Raw genomic sequence first — 26,497 nt, 5'->3', positions numbered from 1 at the left:
CACACGCAGCCTCCCTTGGCTCAGCCCACTAAGGGGCACTCAGAGCGTCCTGGTCGCCATGAAAACAGGCCACACCCCGGCGATCCAGGCCCGTGATTCGCAAGTGCGCAGGCGCACGTGCCCTTCCGCGCATGAGCAGTGCAGCTCAGAGCCCGCCAGCCACGGTCTCGGGCGCCAGCTACGCGGCTGCCGCTGTCACTATGGCCCATTACAAAGTGAGGGGGGCGCGGCGTGGCTGGGGGCATGTGGGCGGTAGCCAGCCGCTGGTCGGCTCGGGGTGGGAGTGGGGGCGCGCGCGCAGGTTTTGGGGGTCTGAGGTGGCGAGGCGAAGGAGGGTCGCCGGACTCCCAGCGCCTTCACTGCTCCGGCCCCCGGGCTTCGACCACTGACCCGCCGTGTCTCCTCAGGCCGCAGACTCGAAGCGCGAGCAGTTCCGGAGGTACTTGGAGAAGTCGGGGGTGCTGGACACGCTGACCAAGGGTGAGCATGGGCTGGGAGTTTGTCTCTCGTGCCCTCGTCGTACTCCTCGGCGCTGCGCCCTGACGGGCTATGGCGTGGACAAGGAGGGGGAACAGGTGGGGCCCGCCCGGGGTCCCGTGAGGTGGGCCTCGGGGTTTGGGCGGGCACCAGCGCACGCCTGGCAGCCGGACGCCGCCCGAGGGGGCTACCTGCCTCACCCTACCCCTCTCCCGGCGGGCAGGGAAACTCTTGCAGCTGTTGCAAAGTCTCTCCAACTTCCGTTGGTTTGCTTCGAGCAGCCGCAGTGGGCATGTTTGCTGAAGACCTTGAGGTCCCAATTCCTTCCGCCTTATAGTTTTTGCAGACCCTCGAAATCCTGTTAATGAACAGGTTTGTCCCTCAAACAAAAGGCAAATTCGAAAAATGACCACATTTGAGCGAACCTAATTCCCAAAGTAGATGATTCATCAGTCAATTTGGCCGTGTCTTTTCAACCCCCTTTTCATAGTCTTTATCAAGTCCCATTTTTTGCAGATTTCAAAGTAGAATTTCAGCTAAAGAATTTGAGGGCTTGTCTAAATGTTATATTGTTTTCACTTTTTAAAATTGGAAGTGTCTGTTACACTGTATCTCTTACTCTGAGGCTCAAGATCTAAGGAGATAAGGTGCTAGAAACTAGGGTTTCAAGAGGTAGTTGGGACACTGCTTATTTCAAGAGCACAGCAGCGAACAAGCTCGCTTACCTCATTGATTCATACTTTTTTTTTAAAAGATTTATTTATTTATGCATACAAGAGCTGGGGTACAGGCCAGAGATGGGGGTGGTGGTGGTGGTGGTAGTGGTGGTGGTGGTGGTGAGAGAATTCACCAGAGACAGAGTGGGGAACGGAACAGGCAGACTGACTGAAATACACTGCTGAGGGGAGCAGCTGGCCAGACAGGAGAGGTCTGCTGCGCCCTGTGAGCTGCTCCCTGGCCAGCCGGGGATGGAACTGGTGCTGCAGTGGCTGCGGATTGCTTCATAGTGTGGTGCTTAACCCCTTGGGCAACCAGGGAGGCCCTGATTGAGACTTTAAAGGATGTGGAACAGAAGAGCTGGCAGGGATGATAACTAGGATTCATATAATTAGTAAGTTCCTGGGAAATAACATGGTGACTGCTCTTTGACCAGAACAAAGGTTAGGAGAAAATTTTGGGAGAACAGCAGCTTCCAAGCATGGGCTGGTGATTTTGAATTGCTCTTACCTTGGGTTCAGGGACTAATTTTCCTGTAACTTTGCAAATAAATTTTCAGCAAACTACTCTACGAAAAGGCAGTGCTCTATGGTCTCTGGTAATGTCACAGATACTTGAAATTATATCAGGTACCCTCCCCTTAAAAAACTCCACAAGTTCATTTCTTTCATTTGACCATTTTATTCAGGTTTCTGTTGGAGGCAAAGAAAGGGGAAGGGGGGAGAAGTAGTCCTTGCTCTAAATGAGCTCATATCCTAGTTGGGGAAGACAGATAATAAATACATAGTGTTAGTAAGTGGTAAGTGTGATGAGTAAAATAGAAAAGTAAGGGAATAAGGAGCAATGGGTATATCATTTTATATAGCTGGTGTGGGGGGGAGGCATTTCTTAAGAAGTAATATTTGAGCAGAGACCTGAATGAAATACTCTGTATGTCCTGAGTTCCAAGAAATTTAAAGAGGCCAGAGTGGTTGGATGGAATGAGAAAAGAAATAGAAAAGGGCAGAGAAGTGACCAGTATGTCAGGTAACTAAAGATGTAAAGCCATGTGGCTATACCTGGATTTTCTATCTTAAGAAACTCAATCTCACTGGATTTCCAGCTTCCTAAAAATAACATTAGACAGCTTCATCTAATATCTACTGATATTATCTATTTAAAATTTCATTTCAGCTTCAAACGTAGGTACTTTACATAGACTTAATTTATAATTATTATCCAGCTATTTCTAAGAGGATTTGAATCTGCTTCTAATATTGAAACACCCTAGGACAAGACAGCTAAAGATAATTATTTGAGAAAGAGAAATTTTAGTTATTTTGAGCACTATATTAATCTCTAAAGATCCTGATTGCTAAGGCAAAAAGGGGAATTGGGTATAGAGTTTCTGTCTGATTAAAAGGAAGTGTATTTTATCTATATAAAAGCACAGGAAACTTGACATTTACACTATGTTCTGTAATTATCAACCCTGTACACTGATAGAAGTTTAGAAGCTGAAAGAAAAGGAGTCAGGGAAGAAAAGGAAGAAAGGTTGAGTATTTTTGTCTTAGAAAATTAGGATTCAGTAGAAAGCAGTGGAAGTTAATGGAAGATGAAATAAGTTTGAGCATATAATTTTTTAAAAAAGGTAGTAAGTAGAGGAATTAAAGAGTACTATAACAGATAATGAAAGGTAAGAGTAGAGAATAGTGGTGATGCAAATACACCAATTTCTTAAAAATAGTGCTGCAAATATATTTCAAGAGAGGAAGAGTAAATAACTATCAGAACTCAATGCTAAAAGTAGTTGCCCATTTGAATTTTTCATACTGTCTTTATTATTTTGATGAGTTATTAAAACTAAAAAAAGAAAATAATGCAGTTTACAACAGTAGTTCTTGGGGTCAGTTTTTGGGTGTAGTTAACATATTCTGGCTTTTAACAGCATTTTCAAAGGGTTGCATACAGAAAAATACTAATTTAACCAGTGGTTTAGAGAGACTTTTGAGTAGTAAATTCTAGGAGTAATTACTCAATAGAAGAAGAGCAAGGTATTGCGGACATGAACTACTGGATATGAAACCACTAAAGCATACATTTTAATGTTGATTTGAACATGCTAATTACAGGTAAAGTTTTTGGCTGGTGGTTATTTAACATGCTGTACATGAAACATCAATCTTGAAGAACATTTTGAATTCAAAACTTTTCCAGTGATTTCTATAGCCCTATTGATTCTCTCCTAAATTTCCTAAATTTTTCTCAAATGTAGCTATCTTCTTTCTACTCCTCTTTCACTCTAGTGCAGATCAGCTGGATTACCACATTAGCTTTCTACTTCTCTTTCTGCCTTTACCCTGTCCCACATATAGATCTTTCACGCAGCAGTAAAGTGATCCTGTCACTGTCTTGCTTAAAATTATTATATGCCTGTTGTTGTTAGAATCAAAGTCCAACTGAACCTGCACGACTTCTACTCCCTGACAATCACTGTTCACAACTCCACGTAGCCATACTTGAATTTTTCAGTTCCTCATTATGTTATTCTCTTGTTCTTCTCCCCACCCTTGCTATTTATTTTATCTGAAACACTCCTTGCCTAGAACTCAGAACTTATTTCACTTCCTTTTGGAAGCCTTCACTGGTGTCCTAGGCTGAGTTAGGTTTTCTTTAAATGTCTTCCCATAACCTACTGTCCTGTATTGCCACTTGAAAACACACACACACACACACACACACACACACACACACTTTTGTACAGTTCATTGCATATCTTTTGCAGTAGGCTATAAATTCCTTGACAAGGGACCTTGTCTGTCTTGTTCATTATTGTATGGATAGTTCTAGAAATATACTTGGTAAATCATAGACATGTAATACTTACTATGTTATGGAATATAATTACTACGTTATGGAATACAATTTTAGCCATTCAAATTTAAGACTTTAATTGTTGCTTTTTCTGCCTTTTAATTTGCAGTATTGGTAGCCTTATATGAAGAACCAGAGAAACCTAATAGTGCTTTGGAGTATCCTTTCATCTTCCAAGTCAGAAAAAGGCATTATTTTTTGAATTCTTATTTTTTCACATAATAATAACCTTTAAAACATTTATTGAAAAGTTACTTTTGAGTTTTTGAATGATCTCGAGGTAAATACTGGTGGTAGGGTGGGGTGACTGATCAGAGATACTAATGCCACTCTGGGCTATTTCATTAGTTTCAATCAGTTCGAGAAGCATATTCTTAACTTCAATATTAGTTTTTTAAAGCATCACTTAGGAGCTGCTACCCCAGAAAATCCAGAAATAGAGCTACTTCGCCTAGAATTGGCAGAAATGAAAGAGAAATATGAAGCTATTGTAGAAGAAAATAAAAAACTGAAAACAAAGGTAAAGTTTTTAAAAGAATTTGTTAAAAATCATCTCGCCTTTACTGATTAAATGATCAAAACCTCACCAAAATGTAAAGTAAACTACAGTAAAGTTAACTACAAGGTCAAACTGATGACCTGTCTAGAAAACCACGGATGAATTGTAAATAGGATAAGCAAAGTGTGGTCAAGAAGAGGTTCTTGGGAACCTGCATCAGCAAAAAAAGATGAGCATATTGGTTAATGCTGCTTATAATAATGGAGATTTCTGGGAGTCTTAAGCAGTTCTGATTTAAGGAGGTCAATCTTACGGCCACCCCCTTCTTGAATGGCACTTGTCAGCTGTGCAGTGCCCAATCTGTATAGTTGTGTGTGGTGTCCCTGGGTTAATGTAGCTCAGTAAATTTATTTGCACTTAATTTTGTTTAGTACTGAAGCTTTTTCTTAGTTCAGACTCCTGTCAGATTTTTCATAAACTCTTACCTTTGAGGTTTTAGCGCATTCTGAATTGCATAATGCATTTTACATTACACTAGGCATTTCTCATAATGTGTTTTATCTTCTCAACAACTTTTTGAGATAAGTGAGACAGGTACACAGATCATTTTATAGGTAAGGAAATTAAAATACAATGGAGTCTAATTAGCTTCTCAAATCCAATAGTTATTTGGAACAACTCAAATCACTGCTTAGTGACTTGCAGAGAACCACAACTTGGCATAGAGAAAAGACAGTATCTTAAATTATCCAATAAACCACAAAGTGTGAAGGCCAACTCTGTGGCATCTTTTAAGTCAAAGACATTAGCTGCTCTTCAGTGACTGGCTAGATGAATATATGTCACATAATTCTTTTTTCTACATTTTAGGAGAAAGTTCAGTAAACTTTTGGTAGAGAGGAAGAAAGTAGCTTATGATAAGCCACATCATGGGGAAGATCTAGATTACTGCATGTCAAATATTTGAACAGTCATGAATTGGAACCACATTTTAGTTTCTCAGTAATTTTTAAAGGTTTATATGAAAAAAGCTTTCATTAGATTTGATTGTATTTAATCTTATTGAATGGTTTAAAAAGGATAGGCTATTAATACTTATTCGGTAATTAAAATGAATATAATAGTTAACTTTTGTGTCAATTTAGAATAAAATTCACCTAAACTCCTCTGTCTTTGCCCCATAGCTTGCTCAGTATGAACCACCTCAGGAGGAGAAGCGTGCTGAATAGGATTCTTCTCAGTTGAAAAGACACTGAAAAATGGTTTTGTATGACTTGAATAGTTTGTATAGTATATAATCTTTTCAAACAGATGCTATAGAACTCTTTTAATATGTTAAATTCACCGATCACACTTTAACTGTTATAAAACACATAAACTTAGAATCACCAATAAAAACTCAATATAACTTTCTTTGGGTCTTAAAAACAGGAGAATCCAAAGCGAATCCTGAAAAAAAATCTGAACACAACCATCTAATTCATTACCTTAAAAGACATTCATCAGTCTGACTACGAACGATGGTGCTGGTTGTACTTAACCAAGGAAGTTTAGCAGGGAGCTTATTCCTTGGTTTAATTCAGGATATGAGCACAGGTACAGTCATTCTCTAATATGAAGATGACACTGTTTATATTCTCTGTAGGCAGCTGGAAAGATCTGTGTGACATGAGATGCTTTTGCATGGGTTCCCACGAATCTTCTGCTCGTTTATGTAACGCGGAACAAATAACTCTTCTTTGCCACCACTTTGCCTTAGATAACTGTGTGTGTGCCAGTTTGAACTCTGACACCACGTTTTCCTTCTATGCAATCACACCCTATCCGATAATGTTGCCTTGCTTTGCTCTGTGCTTCAGTGGCTTTAGTTGCACATTGGCCTTTCTGTGTTGTTTTTCAATTTGCTATAACTGCAGTTACTCTGTAATTTATATAATTTTAAACAGGATCACACTGTTCCCCTTGCCTGCCTTAGTTAGTTGAGCACAGAACAGAGGCAATATAAAATTCTGGATTCAACGCACAAGCTGGGATAAGAAGGGGAATGAGCCATATATCGTGGAAAATCATAGCTTGCGGGTATAATTATATAGTGCTTTTCCCCCCTCAAAAGTATTTTTCTAGCCTTGAATTCATTTTATCTTCATTATCCCTGTGAAGTAGGTAGGGCAAGAATGAGGGAGGTTGGGTGCTGAATTCTTAGGCCAAAGACTGATATTAATACAAATTATTTACTAATCGTAGAACCTTGGGCACATCAGTTAACTGCTCTGAGATTCACTTTCCTCATCTGTTAAATGAGAAGAATAATATCTGTGCTGCCTACCTCACAGGGTTGTTGTGAGGGTCAAATGAGAATGTATGTGAAAGATCTGTAAATGGTAAAGCACTATATTCTTGTTTGTTAGTCCTTTTTTTCTTGGAAGATCTACAGTCAGATGTTTTGTTTTATTAGTCACTTATTTATTGACTGACGGACATTACTAAGTAGTAGTCCTATTTCATGTATTCTATACCTATTGTCAGAGAACCAGTCTTTATTTTGTGATCAAAACACACATAGAAAACAAAATGACCCAATGAAAGCTGATTATAAGGGCATTTTAATCAGTCATGTTGCCAGGAATGTGATAATGGTCTATGCCTCTCTAGTTACAACTTTTTTTGGGGGTGGGAGTAGAAGAAACTTTGGGCAAACAACCACCTGAATTGGCTTATCTTTTACCAGTTTAAGTGCCTATTACGTGTACAACAGTGGGCTAAGTGCTGGATGTTATGAATAAATACTAGCTATTAAGCAATAACATGTATATAAGCGATTACAACGTGGGATAGATGGGCTAAGAGCCATATGAATAATGAAACATGGCTCCATGGGGTTGTGAGCAAAAAGGAGACTTGGCTTCTTTAACCAGTTAATGTGACAGGATACAGACAAGTAGAAATTTTGGGGGACAGCAAATCCTCATTTGCTTTTCCCCAATGAAATTAGTATTAATATTTACACAAGTCAGGTGACTGTCTCTTGTACCTTTCTTTGGGACAGAATTGCAACATGTGGGTTGGATAATTACACTTTTCAGTGTAACTGACTTGCTATACCAGTCAGTGCCATTTAAGAATTCACGGCCAGCCTGGCCTACAGAGGTCCTCCTCAACACTTATTTCAAGGATTTGGATGAGGCCAAGAAGATGCTTACTTGAGTAGAAAAAGGATCCCACACATTCAGTTACTGCTATGCTTCCCTATTTATGAAATGTAGATTTTATAACTTGCCTATCTCACAAGGTAGTTGTAAGGATCACATTATTGATAAATATAATGTAAAAGTACCTTGCAAATTGTACTACATATGGTAGTGTACTGCAAGATCTGTAAGTGCCACAAAGTTGGAAGGGCAGCTAGGTAGACTAGATTGAAACAAGCTTGAAAATGATTAGCAACTTGGAGTAAGTACCCAAACATGTAGGCCTAAACCAATAGGCTGAAATATAAATATATTTAGGTTACAAATGCAGTTATACAAGTTTATGATTGTTAACAAAATACTAGTTCCTGTGATTATCAGAGTGAGCCACTATACTGTATGAATATTTTAAATATTCCATTCTGGAAGGCATTTATTGAAACACTGTCCAGGCGTTAAACAGTCATCCTGAAGGCTGTATTGGAGGTGCCAGGCCTCCAATGGATGTTGACAGGCTCAATTGCATGTAAAGGAGTGTGGCCAACGGGGAGTGGGCATTTGAAAATACAAGGTTCTGCTGTCTAATATGGTACCCACTAGCCATGACTGGCAATTCAATAAAAAATTCAGATCCTCAGTCACACTAGCAACATTTCAGGTGTTCAGTCCACATTGGCCACTTCAGTAAATAGCACAGATGTAAAATATTTCATCACAGAAAATTCTACTAGTAATTGCCATAGAAGGAACGGTTGAAGGAACTGAGGATGGTTCAATGTGGAACAGAGGTGGCTTCGTGGGTAATGAAGACCGATCTAGATTTGAAGGGGCTGTTGTAGAAAAGATTAAGATTACTCCTATTGAACTATTTAAATGTAATGCTGCCATGTCTGTCAGATATGCTGTAGAGTGGATTCTCTCTATGAGGCTGGACTACCTACCTTTAACGACTAGATCCAGACATACCCAAATTCTAGACCTGCATGAATAAGATTTCCCTTCATAATCAAGAAGTTAGTTTTCTCTAAAATTAACCAGGGCCATCCCCATTCCCACTTTAGGAGGAGGATCCTCTTGTCAAATTTCCAATTGTAGAGCCTGTGAAGTGTGAAAATTTTTCTACCTTTCTCAAATATTCAATGACAAGCATTTGCCTTGGTTTCATTATCCATTCCTTTAGTCTCAGATTTGAAGAAGATATAGAAGATGCAATGTTCTAGGGAGCCGGGGATGGAATTAGTGGAGAAATCGACTGACAGAGGGAAAGTGGGGAAATTGAGTGCTGTTGAGTTTGAAGTGGCAGTAGCACCCACTGTCAGTGACTTGCTGAAGAGTAAGCTATTCTAGTTTGGTTGTATTTGCTTCCCTATCAGGGTCCAGTTACCTGCTAGAAAAAAGAGTATCACACCCTTGACTGAGGCTTTTTGCCTTCAGTGCGACTGGTTCCTCCTCCATACCTTTGTATACACCAACCCTATTCATCATCGAGACCTACTCAGACGTCCGCTCATTATAGACTCTCTCCCCCAACTCCCGAGCATTTTATCTGTCCCTCCGACCACCCCACTCAATATCTCGTGCCGAGGGTACTTACGCAGAACTCCGATCGCCAGTAACCTTCGAGCAACTCGAGGGCAGGCAGGGTCCGAGTCGCTTTCAGTTTTGTGCCCCCGGACATCGCGGGCGTCCATAAATTTTGGCCGGGCGAGCACAGATGGAGTATGAGGACAATCGCTCCATCCCCCACACGTCCGGAGAGCGTCTCCCACTGCGGTGGCCTCCGGCGCTCCGCAGCAGTCACGGGAAGCGAGGGCGCCGGCGCGCGGCCGCGGCGGAGGGCAGAGGGCTCGCGGGCCGCGCCAGCCTCCTCGTGACTCCTCCCCCCCCTCCGCGGCTCCGAGTCAGGTGATTCCGGGCACGTGACGGGCGCCCCCGCCCCTGCGGCTCTGAGTGACAGCGCGGGCGGCCAATGAGAGGCTGGGCCTCGGCGCCCAGCCTATGAGAGCCGGGCCCCGGGGGCGGGCCGCGCGGCGGCGGCGGCGGCGGCGGCGGAGTCGGGAGGCGGCGGCCTGGCTCGGCCTGGCCTGGCCTGTCAGGGCTCGGGCGGCGGCGGCGCGAGCGCCATGTCCCTGCAGTACGGGGCGGAGGAGACGCCCCTGGCCGGCAGCTATGGCACGGCGGACTCGTTCCCCAAGGACTTCGGCTACGGCGTGGAGGAGGAGGAGGAGGAGGCGGCGGCCGCGGGCGGCGGGGTCGGGGCGGGGGCCGGCGGCGGCTGCGGCCCGGGGGGCGCGGACAGCTCCAAGCCGCGGATTCTGCTCATGGGGCTGCGGCGCAGCGGCAAGTCCTCCATCCAGAAGGTGAGGGGCGCCGGCCCGCCCCCCCGCCGGCCCCTCCCCCTCCCCCCGGGGCGCGGGGGCCTCGCGCGGGGGCGGCCCGAGGAGGGCGGCGGCCGGGCGGCGTCTGCTCCCGGGGCGGCCCGGCCCGCGGGGGACCGGCCTCGGGCCCACGCCCCCGCGCGCGCCGCCCGCGAGGGAAGGTGGCCGGAGGGAGGCAGGTGCCCCGGCACCGCCGGGACCCCCGCCTGCGGGCCCCGGCCCCTGGGGGTTGCGAAGCCGAGGCGGCGCCCCGGTTCGGACTCGGGGACCTCCCGGGCCCGCCCCCCGCCGGCTTCTAGGTGCCGCTCGCGCTCGGGGTGAGCGGGGCGCGCGGGGCTCGGGGTGGCCGCCGCGGGCGCGTCGGGAGGAGAGTGACGGAGCCGCTGGCGCGCGGTGCCGCGCGTGCTGCCGCCCCGAGGACACCCTCCCGCAGCCTCCTGGGCTCGGGGCGCTGACCCCCCTCTTCGGGGCTGTGGCCCGCGGAGCGTCGCTGCTGGGGCATCCCCCGGCGGGGGTGTCGCTGCAAACACCTGAGACCTTGAGACTCTTTGCAGACTTAAGGCAGTTTATTGGCTTTTAGCTCGGGTCTGTCAGGAATGCTTGCGGGCAGGGCTGTGTGCTTTTTAGGAAGAGGGGGGGCTAGAGGCAAGGCTGATCCCCACCAGCCACCCCCCTCACAGCGAGCGAGCTGGTCAAGAAACACCAGATAATCCATCTTTGGCCCTTTCCACTCTGTTGCCAAGGTCTCTCCACCATAAATCTGTGATATTTTTTAGACACAGTGTTTTTAAAAAGTAGCCAGATAGACTAGAGCACTATGTGTTATTTATCTTGCTTTTCACCTCTACAGCAAAACTGGAGTTCATTTATGATGGGTTTTTGGCAAACTGATTTAAATTCTTTTCACTTGTTGCTCGCTGACTAAACCTTGGGAGTAACTATCCATTTTGCTCTTCTAGAAAGTGACAGTGAGAGGCAAATTAGTTTTATGTTAGGATGGTGCGGATTGTGATTATTTTGATTGTCTTTACTATTTTTTTCCTCAGGGGAGCTGACTTTCCCCTGTCAACTCACCTGTGCTCTCTCTCCTTTGAGCGTTTTTCTTCTTAGCATACTGTCCTTCTTTTAGTCCTTAGACAAGAATGCAAACTTGTTAATCTCTGATTATTCCTCAGAACCTGAAGTAGGTGTTCCACTAATTTTTCAAAGAACAAATTTTCTTAAACTTCAGCTATAAGCTCTTATAATCTTAAGGTTGATTTAGCCAGCTGGACCCCTGCCTTAAATTAATGCGATTTAATAGAAGAAGAATCAGTGGAGATGAGAGGCAGTGCTACTACTAGTCCTAAATATAGTTCAGAGGAAATAGGAAAGTTTCAGCTCCAAAATAGGCTTAATGGAAAGTAATATGTTGTCTTCTTTCTGGCAGAAATTGAGTTTAGCTCAATAAGTAAAAGAATAGTGAGTACCAATGGATACATCATTCTGTGTTTATCTTTTATTTTATTTTATTTTATTTTTTTTGCTGTAGCATCAAATTCTTTATGTTAATTCGGGTTGGAATTTTGAACTTTAAATACTGAAGTTGAATAGTCATAAAATTATCTTCTTTTAACAGGTGGTGTTTCATAAAATGTCACCCAACGAGACCCTCTTTTTGGAAAGTACCAACAAGATTTATAAAGATGACATTTCCAATAGCTCCTTTGTGAACTTCCAGATATGGGATTTTCCTGGGCAAATGGACTTTTTTGACCCAACTTTTGACTACGAGATGATCTTCAGGGGAACGGGAGCATTGATTTATGTCATTGATGCACAGGTAGTTAAGAATAATGATGTTTACTTCTCTCCTCTGGTGCCAAAGATGTAGAAAAAGGAAAGTTGTTTATCTTCTTTCTCATGTGCTTTTTATAGCTTACTTCTTGGCCAGTAGGTTCCCTAGCAGTATAGAAGAGATGCAGCTGCAGACTGCTTTGGGAGCAGGCATGCCATTGTGCAAGTAGAGGGTATCAGATGTAGTTTTCATCCTTGTTAATGAGCAATTTTCCACTTTTAGTGATTAATAGTAGATGTTGCTCTATTAACTATTACAATGGTAATGTCACGCACTGAAAAGATCTCATCAATGCCCATAATGTGAGGAGTATGACACCTGAACTAGTATGTACTGAACTGAATAGTTTCCTTAATTGTTCAAATTGAGTTTAGCTCGTAAGTATTTATTGATGCCCTAGTATGTGGTAGACACTCATGAATGGGGCTTGTCCTTGTCCTGAAGAGGCTTACTCTCTATAAGCTTAAACATTACTTAGGAATGCATTCTGAGTGACATGCTCTGTAATGAGTGCTTTCACATATATGATCTAATTTATTTTAATCTTTACAGTACTGTGAGGCAGGTACTATAATTCTAATTTCACAGATGACTAAACTGAGATCACAGAGTTTAAGCAACCTTCTTAAGTTATACACCTAATAAATGGCAGAGCTGGCATTATTTAAAATTTGGGTGGAAATGTCCATTTCTTTTTCTCTTTATGTTATAAGTTTTAAAAATTGCAAGGTTAACTTGTTATTGAATTTTTTTTTCTTAAGAGAGTGAAGATCTATTTAATATAAGTTAATGTATTTGAATATTTGTGAATAATTAAGATGACATATTTTCTGTGGTTGGGGAGAAGAGGTGATTTGAGGCTTTTTTAACTTGTTATTTCTGTAAGATTCCTTTTTAAAAAATATCTTATTCTGACTTACAGGATGACTACATGGAGGCTTTAACAAGACTTCACATTACTGTTTCTAAAGCCTACAAAGTTAACCCAGACATGAATTTTGAGGTTTTTATTCACAAAGTTGATGGTTTATCTGATGATCACAAAATAGAAACACAGAGGGACATTCATCAAAGGGCCAATGATGACCTTGCAGATGCTGGGCTAGAAAAACTCCACCTTAGGTAACAACATGTGTGTGTGATATGAGAGCCCTGAAAGTGTGTAAATGTGTTCCCATCTATGTCATTATAAACGCTGTAGCTTTCTTTTACTGGTATACTCTTCCCAACTCTCAGATGTTTTTCACTTATTTTTTGTTGAATTCAAGCAGTTTTGGGAGCCTGATATTATTGAGAAGTTACTTTTCCCCTTTTTTTCATTTTCCTGGAGGTGAAGTCATGTGAAGTGTTTCCATCCGTGCCTTTATAAATTCATCTCAAGAGACTAGAGTCAGGCTGTTTCCTAATGACATAATTCTGTCTTGGGATTGCTCTCTTGGTTTCATCATCATCATTTTTTCCCCCTTGCCTCAGTTCAAGGGATATCTGTCACATTTGTTGTAGAATCCTGTAGTTTGAGTCTTGACAGTATCTCCCTCAGTGGGAAGAGTCTTTTTTTTTTTTTTTTTAAAGATTTATTTATTTATACAAGCACTGGGTACAGTCAGAAGCACGGGAGGGTGAGAGAATTCACCAGAGCCAGAATGGAGAACAGAACAGGCAGACTGACAAAATACACTGCTGAGGGGAGCAGTGGGCGCGGCAGGAGAGGTCTGCGCGCCATGTAGTATCCTCGCAGGAGGCCGGGGATCGAACCCGCGCTGCAGAGGCTGCGGGCAGCTACACAGCCCAGCGCTCAACCACTGTGCCACCAGGGGAGGCCCTGGGAAGTGTCTTTTGAAGAGGATACACTTTCAAGCCTGGACCTCCATGTGTCTTGTTTATCTATTTTTAAAAATACTTCGTGCTTTTGTGAAGCTCTGAAGTTTGGGTTAAGTGAGTTTATCTTGTAAATTTGCCTAGGCTGCTATTTACTTTAAAGAACTGCTGATTCATAACTAAATATCATTGAGAAATATGTTTTTTTTAAGATTTATTTATTTATGCATACAAGAGCTGGGGTACAGGCCAGAGATGCGGGGGGGGGGGTGGGAAGAGGATTCACCAGAGACAGAGTGGGGAACAGAACAGGCAGACTGACAGAAACACACTGCTGAGGGGAGCAGCGGGCGAGACAGGAGAAGTCTGTTGTGCCATGTGGGTTGCTCCCAGGCCTGCTGGGGATCGAACTTGTGCTGCAGAGGCTGCTGATTGCTTCATAGTGCAGTGCCTAACCCCTTGTGCCACCAGGGAGGCCCTCATTAAGAAATTTTTATTAAAGAGTACCTACTAGAGGGCCTCCCCTGGTGGTGCAGGCGGTTGAGCTCAGCGCTGTGAAGCTGTCCGAAGCCTCTGCAGCACCGGTTTGATCCTGGCTGGCTGGCGACCATCCCACATGGCGCTGCAGACCTCTCCTGTTGCGCCCACTGCTCCCCTCAGCATTGTATTTCAGTCAGTCTGCCTGTTTCGTTCCCTGCTCTGTCTCTGGAGAATCTTCTCACCTTCCTGTGAATCTGGCCTGGACCCTGGCACTTGTGTAAATAAATAAATAAATAAAAATTAAAAAAAAAAAAAAACAAACCTACTTGATAGAATGGATGATTTTTGTACTTGCATTCTAAAAGTATATTGGGAGTATTTCCTATAGAGAGCGCGAGAAAGAGAGAGTGTGTGTATGTGTGTGTGTGTGGTGTGTGTGGTGTAGGTAGAAATGAGTAATAAAAAGTACCCAAGAAAATGTTCTCTTGATATAAACAGTTTAAAGGGGAAGCAGAGAGAGACACACAAGTGTAGTTATTTCCTTATCCCTGTTCTGATATAGTGACTTCCCTGTAGGCTCAAACCAACCCCCATGCTAACTCTGGTCTCTGGTATTCCATTCATCTCTGGTATTAGGCATTCAGATCTTTCAGTTATTCTAAGAAACCATGTAGAAGTCTCATTGACTTCTAGTTTGCTTTAGTTAAAAGTTTGACATATTTGTAAGTAACTCATACTTCAAAGAAATTCAGCAATATTTGTAAGAGACAGAGAAGGTGCTTCCCCATAAAATTCCTCAGTCTTGTCTTCTGGGAATCTGCTATCGTTACTGGATTTTATTTATTTATTTATTTTTAATTTAATTTAATTTATTTAAATATTTTATTTTATATAATTCTTACATCTTTTTTCATCTTTGCACAATGTATGCATTTTCATTTTGGTTATATTCCCCATACAGTTGCACCCCCCCCACCCTTCCCTTATTTTGATTCTAGTCCTTCCTTTCCCCATGTTACTGGATTTTAAACCACGATTACCCTGTATTCCCTATTGCTCATGGGACTCTTCTGATCCTCTTTATACCACGTCTTTGTCCCTTTTTAAGGCATCTGCCCCAACGGTGCACATCAACCCTCCCCCCCAGTTTTTATGGCGGCCTAGGCCTTGTTAACCTTAATGGAATTTTTCTTTTTTGTCTTTTTATCAGTAGAATTTTGCTTCAAACTTTTTATTACTTACTAGCAGACCTCTGGATGAAGTTCTACTTGAGTTCCAGTTTTCAGACACTCAGCTTACTGAAATGTCCTGTGCCTTGCAGGTTCTCCTTGTTGCCATCAACCTTCTTACATAGCTAACTTTTTTCCCTAAGAGAGACATTAAAATAGTCCCTTCTCTTAATGCCTGTGAGGGAGTTCTCATGGCCTCACCTGTCCCTGTGCTCTGACTTCTAGAGTCCCATTTTGCAAAGGGTTAGGTTCTTGGGTTCCTTGAAAATATATTTAAGCTACATGTAAAGTGTGACATATACAGTTCTGTGTTTCTGACTTTATAATATATACTTGTAAGTTTTATGACTACAATTATGTAATGAAGCTATACTCCCTGAGGGGAAAAGCAGATGAAATTTTCGATACTATTTAAATTGTTAAAGGCTTGTCTGTGTTTTGTTACTTCTCTACTGTATTCCATTCTCTGTAAGACCTCAGCTCCCATCCTCCTGAATATGTTATTCGCATAAATTCCAAGCACCAGTTGAATATGTTGGTTTATTCAGCAAATAATTTATGAGCCTTGTTCAGGCCAGTGGGCTTACACTTACAAGCAATACTGACAAAGTCTGTCTGCATGATGCTTACATTATGTTGACTGAGACAGTTCAGAAGCACCTACAAATAAATATATAATGTAACTTTAAGTACTTATTAGTGCTATGAAGAAAAATAGAGGAATGTGGTAGAAAGCAGTGGGTCCAGGGGTACTATTTTATGTAAGTATTTTAGGTATTTAAGGAGAAAGAAGTTTCTGAGGAGGTGATATCTTAGGTAGAGACCTGAAATAGGTTCTCATGTAATGATTGTCTCTTATTTCCTCTGAGCTTTGTTTTGTTTTTGTAAGTTTTGAACTTAAGAAACCAAGGTCTTTGGATCAGATTGCAAATTTTAAGTGCATATTCAAGTTTCTGTATCTGCAGATGCTTTCCTGGGAACTACCTCAGTTGTCCTCTGTAAATGCTCTAGGGGGATAGATAGCAACAAATCAGGTGGAGAAACTGCATTTGTCATCTTGAATGATTGGATAATGGGCAAAATAAAAAGGTTTTATTTGAACTGACTGAAATCAAATATTAGGAAACTTAAAATTTTATGTATTATAATTTGTCACTGAACTTATTTCTCAAATTAATCAAACCATGTTGTTTTTCAGCTTTTATTTGACTAGTATCTATGACCATTCAATATTTGAAGCCTTTAGTAAGGTGGTACAGAAACTCATTCCACAACTGCCGACCTTGGAAAACCTATTAAATATCTTTATATCAGTAAGTGAGCTATTAAATTCATTTTTGTTTCTGATTCCATTTGTTGAATGTATTTGTGTTATCAAATTCTAAAGTGTTTTGAATTAGTCTGAATTGAGCTTAAAGACTAATGACACATTTAATATGTAAAGGAATATTACAAACATTAAAAAATGGCTTGAGTTATTATTTTCTGAATTCTTCCCTTAGTACTCACCTTTTTGTATTACAATGATATGATGAAAAATTATCTTGCGCTTTTTTAATTAATATTTTCATGATCTCTGTTTCCTGAAGGAAGATTCGTAATTGGAAAAGACTGAGTTTTGTGAATTTAATTCAGTCTCTGTTTTATTGGAGGTCATGTTGAAAAATTTATGTTTTTCTTTGCTAAGTGTAGTCTGAGTATCATGTTTCCAATTCTTATTATGAGGACTCAGCTTAGTGAAAAAAGATCTTCTGCCAGTAAACTTAGCAGTCATATTTTCCAAGCATCATTTGAAGGATTCAGTGTGTAGTGATCATTCCAATTAGAGACTGATTATTTTAATAAGAAAGGATTATTGAAAATGTAGCATGGCTTGATCTCTGAAGGATTGTTTTTGGTGGTGCTTTAAAATCATTTAAGTAAAGAGGAGGAAAAACTGAATTTACTAGTACAGTTATGTCAGTAAATCAGAACAGTAACTCCACTTTTACTCTTTGGATTACAAGTTCTCTTAGCTAGGTGTTATTTATTTATTTATTTTTGTATTGAGTTATATAATGAAAACTTCCTGGTATGTTAGTACTTAAAGATCTTTGATTGTTATAAACTCTGATTCTTAAAAAAGAAAATAAACACTTCCTCAATTTTGTTTTTCTAAGAATTCAGGTATTGAAAAAGCATTTCTCTTTGATGTTGTCAGCAAAATCTACATTGCAACAGACAGTTCTCCTGTGGATATGCAATCTTATGAACTTTGCTGTGACATGATTGATGTTGTAATTGATGTATCTTGTATATATGGGTAAGTCATACATATTTCTGCAAGATCTCAGACTACCAGTTTTTTTTGGTCAGGGGTTTAACTTGTGAGACCTTAGCAAGTACTGTATGAAATGGAATTGGCTCTGACCACAGTGCTTCTACTTGGGCCATGATTTCTGTCAGTGAACTTCTCAGTCTTATTCCTTCACATTGATGGATAAAAGCAGTTGAAAAAGAGTGACTAGTGCCAGAGTTAATTATTACTGAAAGTTTCTCCTTGTCACTTGGGGTATTTGCACTGTGTCTTCTCATTTCTGGGATTTAGCTAGATCAGAAAATTAGAGTAATTTATTTAAAATTTTCCTGAAGTACTGGTTCCTAAGTTGACCTCAAGCTTTGTGGAATGAGGGATTCCTTAATATTTCAAAGAGCTAAGAAACAAGGAACTTAGAATTTGAGATGTCATAGGGATTTACACATATAAAAATTTGATCCATACATTTAAGTTTCCAAAATCTCTAAAATGTAAACCTTTTATATAAATTCAGAAATTTATAAAAACCGGCAAAGATTTTGTAGAATAGCCCAGGTGAGTGAAAACCTTGAGGAATTACTTGTATTTCAAAAATTGGTAATCTCTAATGCTTCCAGTGGCCCTGATTATTTATCAATACCCTCAACCTCGGGGCACTCTGATGCTCCCTTAGAACACTCTGAAGTGTTCTAATACCTGAGTCCTTTATCTGTTCTCCTGCTCTGCTCCACCTAGTCTAAACTCCTTTTTCATGTCATTGTCCCTACCACTCTTCTGGGTCTTGGTGCCTAATTTGTCAGTGTCTTTCTCCAGCTGTCTCTGAGTAGGAGAATGCATTTGTCTTAACATTTTTTTACCTATCTCGTCTTCCAGTCAAGTCTATTTTTCACTTTGTGATCACATGTGCTCCTTTTTTTCAGTTCTTTCTGTAATGAAAATGAGATGTCTATTAATCAGTAAAGTTTCATGTTCCTAATTTTAAAAATGGATGAAATAATGTTTTTTTCTTTAAAGCAAATCAAAATTTTATAAACCAATTTTTTTTAAAAGAAATCAGATGTAGTTGTAAAGTTTTTTTTTTTTTTTCCCCCCAGTGTAAGGTACATTGTGAAATACACATTATAAAGTACATTATAAAGAGAGAAAAATGTCCATTATCGTCACTCTTAACACAGTCTAGGCTGTAATTTGCTTTATTATAACTTAAGTTGCTTCTTACCTGAATCTTGATTTACTTTTTTTGAGGGGGGACTACGTATAATTCTGACAATTTGAATTTAATAAATGAAATAGCTTTAAGACCATGTAAGGCTCACTGTAAGCATCAGGATTCCACAGTATCTTTGATTGTATTTATTTTAGCTTTTATACTTGCTCCTTTTTGACTAATAGTAGTTTTTATATTTTAGGACTTTTATTTGCAGACTCTGTCAGTAAAGATTAATATGAGGAAAGATTAGAAACCTTTGGTGCATCCTAAGAAAACAAGATGAAGGTGTGATTGCATGCAGTATTCTACCAAAGTCTAGGAACCTTGTATCTGTACCTAACTGACAACTTCTGTTCCAATATATTTAAGCCAGTATTATTTTTTCTCAAAAGATACTCAAAAAAATGGGTAGAAAGACTTGTCATTATGCAAATTAAGTGGGACAAAATAGCCAGTTGTGAAACCTATAATGAAAAATACTTTCTTTTAAAACAGATTGAAGGAAGATGGAAGTGGAAGTGCTTATGACAAAGAATCTATGGCAATTATCAAGCTGAATAATACAACTGTCCTTTACTTAAAAGAAGTGACTAAATTTTTAGCTCTGGTCTGCATTCTTAGGGAAGAAAGTTTTGAACGAAAAGGTAATGGGATTTTAAAAAGCTGTTTTTATGTCAAGTTCTTTGTCATAATTTCTTAGGTTCTGAAAAAAGAAAATAATATTGCAATGTTAAACAATTACCAGGTCAAACTACTTTTGTCCCTTCTATAAATAGTCCAGATAGTCTCCTTTTTATTGCAACCTCTTATTTCTGATCCTTTTCTTTACCTGAGTATCTGCAGTTTGGCTTCCATCTGAACCAACTGATTTTTGAGAGGTGACCAGATCACCTTCCTTTGCTGCATTTATTTTATTTTGTATTTTTTATATACAATTTTAAGATTTATTTATTTATGCATAGAAGAACTGGGGTACAGGCCAGAGGTGCGTGGGCTGAGAGGATTCACTAGAGACAGAGTGGGAACAGAACAGGCAGATTGACCGAAGTACACTGTTAAGGGGAGCAGCGGGCATCAGGAGAAGTCTGATGCGTCATGTGTGTTGCTCCCTGGCCGGTCCGGGGGATTGAATTTGTGCTGCAGTGGCTGTGGATAGCTTCATGGGTTGCGTCTTAACCCCTTGCGTCACCAGAGAGGCCCCTTTGCTGCATTTAGTGGCCTGTACACACTGTAGCTCTTCAGGCTTCTGAGCCATGTGACCCTGTCAGTCCCTCCTCTTTTGAAGCCTCAGTTTGCTTCCCTGAAGCTGAACTTCAGGTTACTTGAAGCATTTGTTTCTCTGACCACCTCCTTTATTTGTTTTGACTTTTTCTCAGTTTTGAACATTCTTCAGGGCCAGGTCTTTCTGCTCACTTCATTTATTCTCTGGTCAGCTCATCCAGTCCATGGCTTCAGTTAATTTTCTCTATGTGATTGACTGAAAAATTCTTATCTCCAGCTCTGACTTGGGCCCATGTTCCAATCCCACACTGGAGTGCTAGTAAGACATCTTCACTGAAATCTTATATTGTTATCTTGTCAGTGGTGTCAAAAACTAATGACTATTGGGCCTTCCCGGCGACGCAGTGGTTGAGTGCTGGGCTGCAAAGCTGCCTGCAGCCTCTGCAGCGCCAGTTCAATCCCTGGCCGCCGGCGAGGGTTCCACATGGTGCACAGACCTCTCCTGTTGCGCCCGCTGCTCCCCTCAGCAGTGTATTTCTGTCATTCTCCCTGTTCTGCTCCCCGCTCTGGCTCTGGTGAATTCTCTCACCCTCCCGAGCTTCTCACCCTGTGCTTGTATAAATAAATAAATCTTTAAAAAAAAACCAAAAGCAAAAACTGATGACTATTTCTTCCTTTGTTTCATGTCCTTCCTGGCTAGCCTACTCCTGTTACTAGTTATGACACTTTTCTGGTAGTCAGGTAATCATGTGGTATTTTTGCTGAGGGGGCCCTCAGAGGGCATTCTGTTCTTTTTCTAGTTTTTTGCATTGAACATTTATCAACTCTTATTTGTTCCTTGGGTTTCTTTCCATTTTTCACTCTGGATTACTCCAGTCCAGGTCCACATCCTCCAGGTCTGTGAAGCTGCAATAACTTGCAATTGGAAATTATTAGTGCTTCAACAGAGACATTGAGGGCTCAGTGTGTATCTTATTTTATTCAAAGGCAGACTCCTATGTTGATTTTAGTATTAATGCCAAATGCATTAATACTTCATTAATGCTAATAATAAGGAAATATTTCTGATAAACAAAATTTTTTTGGTAAAATAAAAAATGTGGGTATTCACTTTTGATTTAAAGATCTTTGTTTCTGTGTATTTCTTAGTTGAAACTTCTCCTTTATGTGTTATGTTGAATGTAGCGCTGTATGTTTCCCATGCATGATTTATTCTTTTACTTGATGTCTGTCCTTAAACAAAATAGAATATTCTATATCTTTGTGTAAGTGATATAAACATGTTAGTAGTCTTCTGCAACTTACTTCTTTTAATTCAAGGTTGTTTTTGTGATTTAGCCATATTGTCACATAGCCCTGGTGAATTCATTTTCACTTACACATGGTAGTCTTTTGGTTGACTCTACTGCAATTTTTTTTTTTGTTTGTTTCTGGACATTTAGATCGTTTCTAAGATTATAAATAGTTTTGCAACAGATGCTTATGAACAGTTTTGCCATTGCACATAGGGAGAACTTCTCCAGCGTATGTATTTAGGAGTTGAATTTATGGAGCTTCACTGGACATTACCATTTCACCCTTGGCAATTCTTGTCACTTCATGTCCTTGACAGTGCTCGATGTTGTTAGAGCACTTTAATTATTGTCTGTCTGATAGGTTTGAGTGGCATCTCATTTGGTTCTAATTTTTACTTTAATTACTAGTTAGAGCAACATCTTTTTCATGGCAAGTACCTTTTTAATATCTGGTGAGGTTTCTTCTTTGGTTAGTTACCTGTTTCATTACCTTTTTTGTACTGATTATTGTACTCTTGTGTGTGTGGTTTTATTTTTTCCATTCTAATCTTGAAACATTTTTAAAGGTTTTGGTTGTGGAAATTTAAAAATACGCATAAAAATATAATGAATTCAGGTATATGCCCATTTTTCTGCTTCAGCAGTCATCAATACAGGGGCAATCTTGTTTCCTGAATATACTCCTCCCAGCTAAGTTGTTATTTTGTTGTGGGAACTGTCAAACATGAAAAAGTAGAGAAAACGATACAATGAACTCATTTATCATCTGTCACTTAGATTCAACATTCATAAGTATCATGGTTAGTCTTGTTATATACCTTTTTCCTTACTGGTCTGCTGGTTTATTTTGAAGTGAATCCCTGACAGCAAATAATTTTCTACACAAATTTTAGTAGGTGTCTCTAAGATAGTGCTGTGCTCTTTTTTAAACATAATGGTATTATTAATAAATATAAAATAAGTAATAAAAATACCATAATATCAAATATTTGGGAGTGTCCCAGTTTCGCTGGTTATCAGCTTTCTTTCATTGTTAGCACAGAAGTCAAATTTAATGTGTAAACTTACCAAGCTTTTCTTTTATGTTGCTTCTCCTCCTTAGTCTTCACAACCTCCTTAATATGACTATCCAATTTACTCAGATTTGGTTCCCAGTACTTCCTACCCAGAATCTTTTACTCTCTCTCCAGGGAGGCCAGTTTCTTTTTGTTTTCCACTAGTGCTATGTCCTCATTGCAACTCCCTGCTGTTTGCTTGTAGTTTTGCTCCTCTTTTTCTGCCTAATTAAATCTTGTCAGTTTCCCCAAAGTTCTGCCTCATCGCTGAAACTTTCATTGACTGTTTTTTTCCTGGACCTCATTCTCCCCTCTTTTGGACTTCTTTCTCATTTGTCGTTAATTTGACACCAGATTGTTTTGATTTATTTCTTACAAGTTAGTGTCTTATGGCCCAGTGATCCTTGAACACATAGACACTTCTCTTTCTTATACAGACTTCTAGTCTCAGGGTCACCTCATGGTTTATAATGGGTTCTCCAGCCCCAGCCATCTTACCCATAATCAGGGCATTAAAGATGAACTCTTCTTCCTTTTAAGGAACTTTCACAGAAATCTCACACATTTCCACTTATCCCAGTGGCTGGAATTGGTTATGTGGTCATCCTAACTGCTTGGTAGACTGGGAATGTAATGTGATTGTGGCTCTCTTTTTGAGGAAGAATGGAAAAAATGGATCTTCAGTAGGTGATTAGCCATTTCTGTTACAAAGCAGAGCCCTGGGCCTCCCTGGTGGCGCAGTGGGTTGAGTGCAGCTCTGTGAAGCTGTCTGCAGCCTCTGTAGCGCAGGCTTGATTCCTGGCCAGCCAGGGAGCTACCCACATGGCGCGGCAGACTTCTACTGTTGCGCCCACTGCTCCCCTCAGCAGTGTTTTCAGTCATCTCCCTGTTCTGCTTCCCACTCTGTCTCTGGTGAATTCTCTTATCCTCCAGTGCTTCTGGCATGTACCCCAGTTCTTGTATAAATAAATAAATCTTAAAAAAAAAAGTAGAGCCCTTTTTGTTCATTCAAAATCTTACATGGAAGCCAGCTCACAAAACAGATGGAGGAGGATCTGCCCTGCCTGAGAAGAGGGCACAGGCTGCCTCGGGCTCTGCCTGAGCCTCTCTCATGTGTCCTCCCAGACCCAAGCAGTTGCCAAACTATTGCTCCAGTTGTTTCCTTTAGTGGCTGCACCAAGAACTTGAGGAAGGAAAATCTTAATATTTCAAAAGTGTTTTACTTTGACTTTAGATTTTATTATTATATTCTTTTAGCAAATTCACCTCCCTGATAGCTATATTTTTACCCTGTCCACTCCCAGAACCCAGGGGTAACTAGTTATTAACAGTTTGAGTATAGCTTTATTATGTTTCCAACTTGGAGAATTCATTTGGGGGTTAGTATGTGTGTGTTTGTGTTTGTGTTTACCTATCGATTTTTTTTTTTTTCTGTTAACCAGATGTTTTCAAGCAGATAATTTCACAGTTGACATTTAGCAACCTCATCTTTTTATCTCTTGCAGGTTTAATAGACTACAACTTCCACTGTTTCCGGAAAGCTATCCATGAGGTTTTTGAGGTGGGCGTGACTTCTCACAGGAGCTGTGGTCACCAGAGCAGTGCCCCTAGCCTGAAAGCGCTGACACACAACGGCACACCGAGAAATGCCATCTAGCCTGAATCCCAGTGGCTGGGGCTCTGTGTCAGCTCACTCTCCACTCCAGGGTCAGATACCACATGCTACAGGACATAGGAGTTGTCACTTGTGGGAGTCTGGTGCCTGTCCCACTAGAGACAAGGGGTAGAGTTTCTCATTCGGATGAAAACCCCTTCAAGCAGTGGTGTGCATCTGAAACTATTGCTTTTTCAAAAAATGGCAAAAAAGAATTCTAGAGATCTCAGAACTCAAGCGTGTCTTTCTCCTCTTTGGGGTCCTACTTTAAGTAATTGGGATATTTTGGACCTGGACATAACACCTCTTGCCCATCCTTACCAGGGAATGTTGCCATTAATATCAGATGGAAATAATAGAAAGGACTGATTTTTTTATGCTTCCCTTAGGTTTTCATTTGAGTAGTCTCTAAAAATTCTGCCTTGCTTAAGTTCTAACACTGCCTCTAAGATTTCACTTTTGGACATTGCACACCTGAGACCTTTAAATGCATATGCTTGCTAACTCAGAAGACACCTGGTATGACTGCAGCACAGGATATTCCTGTATTTGTTACTGAAGACATGGGAAGGTTTTATGCTGCATTAGGTCAAGAGCAAGGTCAACAGTGGCTGCTGCACTAGTTCCCTTGAAGTATAGAGGAAGAAACTTTAAAACAGAAGAAAAATTTTGCACCTGTGTTCTGGGTTCTTTCTCCTGCATTAGGTAAATGATCATGATCCATGTAACAAAGGGAATTAAAAAAAAAATTGTTGTCCTCAAGATCTTCCTTCCATGGGAGAAACTCATTATGTCATTGAAATACTTAACCCACTTTTCGTTACACCTGATACCAGCCGCTACATACCTTTCATTCTGAGCTATTCTTTAAGAACTGCCGTTTCGTTGACCATGGATGACCCTAAGGCACTGGTGGACTGTCCACTTGGAGTTGGAGAGAGCACATGGTGCCACAACATGTGTCGTTAAACATGCGTCTTCTCCAGTATTCTGACACCGAGTGTCAACTGTGGTACTTTCTTTGCCTACTATGTTAATTCACAGTTGTTTCTCTTTGTTGATTGTTGATACCCTCTCCGTTGATTTAAACTTATTTTTACTCCACATGCCTACTAGTCATATATTCCAAAGCCACTGGACCACTTCAGTACATAAGTGCCACTGTTTCATGGGATACATGTGTTCAGGTCTGTAAACCTAACAGTGTGACTTGGAGTGCTTCCTGCCGATGATTCTGACTGTTGAGTATTTACATGGACCATGGTGATATCCAAAAGAAAAATGCTTTTATATTTATAGATTATTTCATTGAACTATATAAAATGGGTATCAATAAATGTATTTACTCCAAAAGCAGTTTTTATTTGCTGAAGGTATGCAAGGGTGGGGTGATGGAACATTACGTTGTCCTACTTTATCATTCTATCCATTTTATTTTGCTGCCTCATGTGGCCAACATACCTGTGTTTGAGGACATCGGAGTCTTTCCTGATGCAGGAATTTTATGCCTTGTGTCCAGACATTCCTTATGCTCAGAATAGGTGGTCTGTGCCTAGGTGAAAGTTAGTTTTTGGTTTTGGTGATTCATACCAACAAATCTCACACATGGCTGGGGAGTATCCAGCTCTTGGTATGTGTTATATCCATGCCTCAGATAGGATAAAGACATGAGCAAGGAAGAACCAGGTGAAAATTTTATTCCAGTTTGTTCAGCTCTTCTAATTTTTGTGTTGCTCATTATTGACCATTAAATGTCAGTATCATGTGGTTAGGTTGGGTCTAATTTGGGGTGAATATACACTAATTTATAGAAGGGACATTAGAGGTTGAAATAGCTTTAATTTCATAATTGAGCTATTTCAGAAATACAATTTTAAAACTCTGAACTGGAAATCTCAAAAAAAGATGGAAAAAAAAAAACTTTTAAAATGCTGTCTAATACTGTTATCTTTTTCTAATTATGGAAACAAGTCCAGAGGAGGAAAAGCTTATACGCAGAATAACTGTGTAACTTAAATGCCAAATACTGTTGACAGTGGAAGGGGTGCCACTCATGCCAGAGCATTAGGTGTAAACCGGACCTGCGTGGGGCTAAACCTTGGGTGGCCAACCTACTCATAGGTTTAGTGATGGGGTGGGGGTGGGGCTATGCTCCTGGTTTGGCCCCGCCCCCCCACCCCCCCCCCCCCCCCCCCCCCCCCCCCCCCCCCCCCCGCCGCCAGTGCTGCCTGCCTCTATTGCCAGCCTCAGGCTCCCATTGGTTAAATGGAGATAATGCCTCAAGGTGAGT

General features: G+C 40.9%; 2 protein-coding genes across 3 annotated transcripts; both read left to right on the top strand.

Annotated features, from left to right (window-relative positions):
• Positions 1 to 120: 120 nt before the first annotated feature.
• Positions 121 to 6,953, top strand: MYCBP (MYC binding protein). Its single transcript, XM_037501127.2, has 5 exons — positions 121 to 215; positions 408 to 480; positions 4,157 to 4,205; positions 4,438 to 4,567; positions 5,731 to 6,953. The coding sequence occupies exons 1-5, from the start codon at positions 132 to 134 to the stop codon at positions 5,773 to 5,775; spliced, it is 381 nt and encodes a 126-aa protein (XP_037357024.1). The 5' UTR covers positions 121 to 131; the 3' UTR covers positions 5,776 to 6,953.
• Positions 5,772 to 25,580, top strand: RRAGC (Ras related GTP binding C). 2 transcript variants are annotated; one of them, XM_037501125.2, is made up of 7 exons: positions 5,772 to 5,808; positions 11,731 to 11,934; positions 12,872 to 13,071; positions 16,675 to 16,789; positions 17,636 to 17,778; positions 19,478 to 19,626; positions 24,059 to 25,580. In XM_037501125.2, exons 1-7 carry the CDS (start codon positions 5,806 to 5,808, stop codon positions 24,208 to 24,210), a joined length of 966 nt encoding a protein of 321 aa, XP_037357022.1. In that variant the 5' UTR covers positions 5,772 to 5,805; the 3' UTR covers positions 24,211 to 25,580. The 2 variants fall into 2 exon arrangements, with proteins under 2 accessions (XP_037357022.1, XP_037357021.1); XM_037501124.2 differs by lacking the exon at positions 5,772 to 5,808 and adding an exon at positions 9,767 to 10,094.
• Positions 25,581 to 26,497: the final 917 nt, after the last annotated feature.

The sequence above is a fragment of the Talpa occidentalis genome, unplaced genomic scaffold (assembly GCF_014898055.3).
Source record: "Talpa occidentalis isolate TD23 unplaced genomic scaffold, MPIMG_talOcc4v2.1 talOcc4.9, whole genome shotgun sequence".
NCBI classification, from domain to species: domain Eukaryota; kingdom Metazoa; phylum Chordata; class Mammalia; order Eulipotyphla; family Talpidae; genus Talpa; species Talpa occidentalis.
Note: the sequence above shows the minus strand (reverse complement) of the source record. Positions and strands in the feature narration are given on the sequence as shown.